This window comes from Phacochoerus africanus, chromosome 11 (assembly GCF_016906955.1).
Source record: "Phacochoerus africanus isolate WHEZ1 chromosome 11, ROS_Pafr_v1, whole genome shotgun sequence".
Lineage (NCBI taxonomy): Eukaryota > Metazoa > Chordata > Mammalia > Artiodactyla > Suidae > Phacochoerus > Phacochoerus africanus.
The window spans coordinates 72,649,849-72,655,848 of NC_062554.1; the positions used below are offsets into that span (position 1 = coordinate 72,649,849).

The following is a 6,000-nucleotide window of genomic DNA, read 5'->3' on the forward strand; positions in this document are numbered from 1 at the left end:
AGACATGAACATTGGGTTACTGCAGTAATTTTGTTAAAAGGGCAGATATTAGCCCCAAAGCCATCAGCTGATATTGAACAAAGAAACTAGTTATGCCTGCTGCATAAAATACAAGAACATACCATGGTGTGAGAGTCACAGGTAAAACTATTGGCATATTAGATTAAAATGAGTCAACACATATTTACCCACAGAAGAAAATATGCCTTTACTAAATGTTTGAAATACACATTCACATACATCCTTCTTTTTACCTTCTCCTTGGTATGGGGGTAACTTTTGCATTCGGTCATAGCATCGGTGCTGTGCCTCTAACATTCGCTGTTTCCCTAAAATGTAGAGAAATGGCTCCGGCTCAAGTGTTGGAGTGTGGGCGCCATCTGCACTGTCAGGAAGAACTGGTAACGGCCGCTGTATTAGAAAAGAAACTCAGTTAGTTATGCAGAGTAGAAATGGGCGAATACATAAATGAAACAAACAAAAAGTAGGAAAACATTTATCTTTCCTTCTATGAGCAAAAATTATGCATGGTCTCCATGTGGAATGTTTCTGCTCTATAAGCAAAAAGTATATTTATATTTCCTCTAAAAATTCTACCCCCAAATTTCATATTTACATTCATTCCATTCACCCCTGGAAATGGGTAGCACCCACACAAACTCATGCACCTCTTCAAAAGATTGTTTTAATTTTATGATCAGTGTAAAGTTTAGAAGTAAACTAAGCAAATAACCTGATTTCCAAAAAATACTAATATTAACTCAACTTTGCTTTCTTTGGATCTCAAGAATCATGTTATTAAAAGTAGATATATTAGTGCAATAAATAAGTTTTAACTGGATCCTTTCAGCTGATTTGTTTGTGCTTAGATTGCACACACTGCCAAAAATTTACCCCATTTATTTCATGGAACAAACAAAATCTGTTCTTCTGAAATATTCTGCTCTGGATAATTGGCCTCAATCTCTTTAAATTGCTTTCATCATCAGGTGACCAAATAAGATATTCACTTTCAGTGCTGAAAATGAATGTAAACCTTAAATATTTCTCTTGGTGCCTTTGAATTTTCAGTCTGACATTAGTTTTGTCAGTCTCTTTTAATCCTCATTATTATAACAAGTCATGTTTGTGAAAGTTTGTGTGTATCTGAAAAGATGAATATCTGACAAATTGTCCTAAGCTGGGTTTAGATAGATTTCAATTTCTATTGTGGCTCTAAGGTTTTTTAGTAGTGCTTGAATCTGATTTTTAATTTTTTTTACTATCTACGTTCTGCATAGAGAGATTTTTGGAGAAGACTTGCAAGCTTCAGCCTGCACTGACTTTTCTTTTCCTGAAGTTAGAAATACTCTTTGCTTTGCCATTACACCCATTCAAACACTCTTATTTGGCCTTACTCAGTTTAAATTATTCCAAGACTGAAGTTTTTCCAGTGTACTGATAGCAGAAATAGTGTTACATACCCTTCTCTATTCTCCACAGTCTCTAAAATAAACATTCTTATTAAGCTGACCTGTACATCCCCTGGTCCTTCATGGTACAGCCTCATCATGTTCCAATGTATCTCACTGTGTCGATGGGGCATCCTGTCCTATGAGAGAGCCTATTGCTAAAAGCTAAACTGTGCAGAACATAAATGATAAAAATTCAGAGTGGAGAGAGTATGGTGCAAGAATAGTTGGGAATAACTACAGATACAAGGTACAATTTGGATTGGACCCTGGGTATACGTAGTATCTGCATAGGCAGAGAGGAGAGGGAAGGCTTTCTGGATGGAAGGAGAGGATGGCAGGAGTATCTACAGGAGGGAAATGGCATGTGTGACACACTAAGGAAATAATCTTGCCAGGGACAGGAGCATATTTGAAGGTAAGAAATTAAATCATGGAAAAAGTAGGTAATACAGAGCCTTGTGAAAACAAAGTATTTGGGACATGAAGGCTCAATATGTTTTTAGCTAATATTTTAAAAACATGATAAAGCTATTTTGCAGTTTTTTGATGAGATGTAGGTTGTGAAAGGAGAGCATTAATAAAATTCATGTGGTAGGCATCAGATAGCCACAGATTAGAGATGGGGAGATCAGCCAGGCAGCTGAAGGCATGGACTAGATCACCTTAAGATGGGATGAGAACTCTGAGCTATTAAATAATAAAAGCACAGAGCTATGTTTGAATATAAGGGAGAGAGAATAATAAATAGCCCAAATATTTTTTCCCCCCAATATAATTGGGAAAAAAATGGTAGTGCCCTTGAGAAAGAGGAGAAATTGGCAAAGGAAAACCTTACTGGGGGAAGAAGGTAAGACCAACACTATAAATATGTTTTGACATAAATTGTGAAAGGTAAAGAGGTATCAATCCTTGAATGCTTAGGTATTCCATCAGGAATTGAGAGACGGTTTTGGAGTAAGAAAAACTATTCTGAAGACATTTCATGTAAAAGCTTCTTTTTGGGTTTTACTGGCCTACATTTGCAGGAATGTGTTTTAATAATTTGACCAAAGATAATGTAACCATGATTTTTAATTGAGCATGGTGTCCTCACAGTAAGATACAAATGATGGGTTCAGCTCATGTCACCATTTTTAGATTCTTTGTGGCTCTATTCTTTGAATCTTAAATGGATATGACAATCATTTGATATATTATTTCTGGGTCATTTTCTCACCATCTTCAAATCAAATTAGAAGATGTAGTATGATGTCACATATAAATCTTTTGTCACTTAGATATTGTAGACATTAGGAACTACTTCGTTCAAGTTTGACATTCTTTCCAGAAGTAACATTAAATGGATTGAACAACCAGTTAAAAAATGTTCCTTTCTTAAGCTGGAAATTCATGTAAGCCATGGGGAGGGAGTATGTGCAAGAACAGCAGTGGAAACCCTATACCTGTGTTTTCAATGACAACATTACTTGGTTTAAGACAGTTTAAATACCAGTAATAGTGGAGATATGACCATCTGAAAAAGTAGGTGTAGTTCATGTAGATCACCACAGCATTGATCTTATCATTCTTGCAATGTTGAAACAAAACTCCAGTGAACTTTCTGTAATCTGGTTCAACAGAGTGTTTCAACACTGAAGGAATGAGAAATTAGAACTTCTGTCCTTAGATGAGCCATAACAATCTGAGTCCGCTCCTGGTCTGGTTCATGCCTGAGCATTGACGATGGAATTTTTCCAGTGGTAGCTGAAATGTTTCAGTGACTTCTTCTGAAAATAACATATACATTGAGGCATTCTGTTATGTCTATATAACATATAGATATATGTAGATATAGAAATAGATATATAGCCATTACGTCTATGTAATTCTGATTATGGAATTACTACTGCTTAACATATGCAAATTTCACGAAGTGCATTCAACATATTAAACTTTTTGCTGATGATTTTATACAGCTAAAAATTGCTACTAGTGAGGTGGCATAATTTTCAGCCATAAAGAGGTAAAATAAAAGCAGTAGTGATTAGATAAAACCACCGAACAATGTGAAAAAGAATATTCCACTTTTAAGTGTTATGTTTATTCTATGTATTTGTGGAATGTAAATAATTTTATGCTTACATGAAGATAGAAATGAGACATTAGGGCATGTCTCTTTTTTGAATAAAGACTGGAATTCAAAGTTTTGCATACAAGCCATTTTGCATGATTCTTCCAAAAACAAAACAACCTTTTAATTGTTGTCCTATGTAGCAGTTTAGCCGCCGTATATGTGATGTCACTCCTAACCGCTCAAGTAGATGGCGCCACACATACGACCACCAAGCTGCCACCGACAGCTGTAGTCCGCAGCCGAAACATCGCTGTTCTTTCACTTAATACTTTGAGTGCCTTCCACATGCCAGGCACTTTTCTATGTTCTGAAGATTCAGCAGTAAACAAAACTGGCAAGATCCCTGCCCTCATGGAGCTTACATTCTAGAAGGTTCCATCCACACTATCATGGGGTCCAGAGGGGAAAGCAATCTGATTTGAATGGCCATGTGTTTAAGCAAGTCCTACTTTGATGGAGGACAATCAGCCTCCTTTTGGGTTATAGGTGGTTTGAGACAGAACAAATAGTTGTTCTGTGTGGAACTTTTGAGAAATGGTCTGAAGCTATTGAACGTGGGGACTCAGACTCATGCCAATTTTCTGTGGCACCATCCTTAATGATGATGTCTATATTAGAATTATTTGTAGTTTTCAGTTCTTATACTTCTCTTATACAGTTCTTATAACAAAGGATAAAATAGTTAATAAAAACTGTCAGCCTTGCTTCTTCCAGGTAGGATCAGGGGCTTTATTGATATTCTATATACTTCTACCTAAGCATTCTATCAGCAAAACTGCTATATCATAAGTTCAACACAACTAGGGGGATACAGCTAGGTAGGTGACAACAACATAATGCTTCTCAGAAGAAGCTACTTTTTCTGTCTGCATCATTGTTGTCATTGTCATCATCACTAGCATCTTTTGAGCACTATGTGCAAAGTTCTGCTCTAAGCCTATTGTATTACTGTAGATAAGAGAAAGTGAATGGTTTTGGCAAATGTAGAAGAGGCTAATGGAATGTGGTGACCCAAACTAATAGTTTTAAAGATGATTTGGAAATCAGGTTGGTAGAATTCAATAAATACATTGGTAGTAGTTTTCCACAATGATGTATCTTAAACGTGACATTTTAAAGTAAAATCAATTATCATTAAATTTCTGAGGAGTTTCAATGAGGAGCAAAATGAATGTTTCAGAAGGAAACTGATGTAACAAAATTTTTTTATGGACAAATCCTCCAAATCAAATATAGAATTCAAATACAAATAAAAGCAAATTTCTATTTGTCATAGTGAAGAGAGCACAAAGCCATTTAAGTACCTTGTGCAGTCATGTTTACTAATAAAAAGATGCCCACAAATCATGACACCTGTTGTTAATTCAAGTATATGAATATTTTGAAATATATTAAATACTTCTTTCAATCTTTGAGTTTTAAAACTGTATCAGGTCAAAGTTTTGAAAAGAGTTGGACTTAGTTTTTCAACACACCAAAATTTATGTAATTATGTAGCCTTTGTAAAAGAGTAATTGAATAATACTCAAATATATTATCTAATAGTTACTTTAGCATTTCTATCAATGTCTAATTACGCTTTATGAAATAAAATTTAGAAATATTCTCATTTGTAGATCACATAGCATTCTCATTTGAAATAGCAATGATATCAATATGAATAGAATATACCACTATTTCTGCATCTATAGAATGACATAAGGCTTACACATTTACATACAAAATAAAATATTCCAGTCATTTCTACAATATTCTTGTTTAAAATTTCCAATAGTATGAAGGTAGCTGCATTTCCAAATACTGGATTACTTTTAGCGAATTGTACTGTTTATCTAAAAAATTAAAATAACATGACAGTCTTACATAACAAAATAAACTATACTCAAACAGGTACAAAAGAGCTTCATTAACAATTATTTCCATTAACTTGTTGATGTATAACATCACGAAATGTAAATTCACTTAAGTTAACATTTTGGAGTATTAGTAATAGTTTTCCTTGTATGATGTTTAGAAGAGATTAACAAATATTGAGAAAATTATAGTTTGGCGTCTGGAGAGCAATGTCTACCCTTGCCCAATCATACTCATTCATACTATTTCAGTATTTTTGATTAGAAGAGCTTAGAATAACTGTTTCACTTACATTCAGAAAGATGAAGAGGGTCAAGCACCAGCGTGTAAGTGTGAACCTCATTTTTGATTTTTGAAGATGATCTTGTCAGTCCTAAAATACATAAAACAAAGACATCTAAATTAATATAGCTCTAGTATTGACTATGGACTTTTCGTGCCTTTCTATTTGACTTGAAGATCAAGGCCCAAGATGTCCTAAATAAAGTCCATGTAAGTAAGAACAGTTAAGCTTGTGAGCCAAGTGCAGCTGCTATTCCATCGCCCTCCCTCTTGGCCAGGAAAAGATTGTTTTCTGAT

At 34.7% G+C, this 6,000-nt stretch overlaps 1 protein-coding gene across 1 annotated transcript in view; it reads right to left on the bottom strand.

Annotated features, from left to right (window-relative positions):
* The window catches only part of CALCR (calcitonin receptor), a 52,257-nt gene extending 46,469 nt beyond the window's left edge, over positions 1-5,788 (bottom strand). Inside the window, exons 1-2 of the mRNA XM_047752663.1 lie at positions 5,714-5,788; positions 255-411 (exon numbers count right to left, since the gene is read on the bottom strand). Coding sequence (XP_047608619.1) covers positions 255-411; positions 5,714-5,764 — 208 coding nt within the window. The 5' untranslated portion in view covers positions 5,765-5,788. The remainder of the gene's footprint in view (positions 1-254; positions 412-5,713) is intronic.
* Positions 5,789-6,000: the final 212 nt, after the last annotated feature.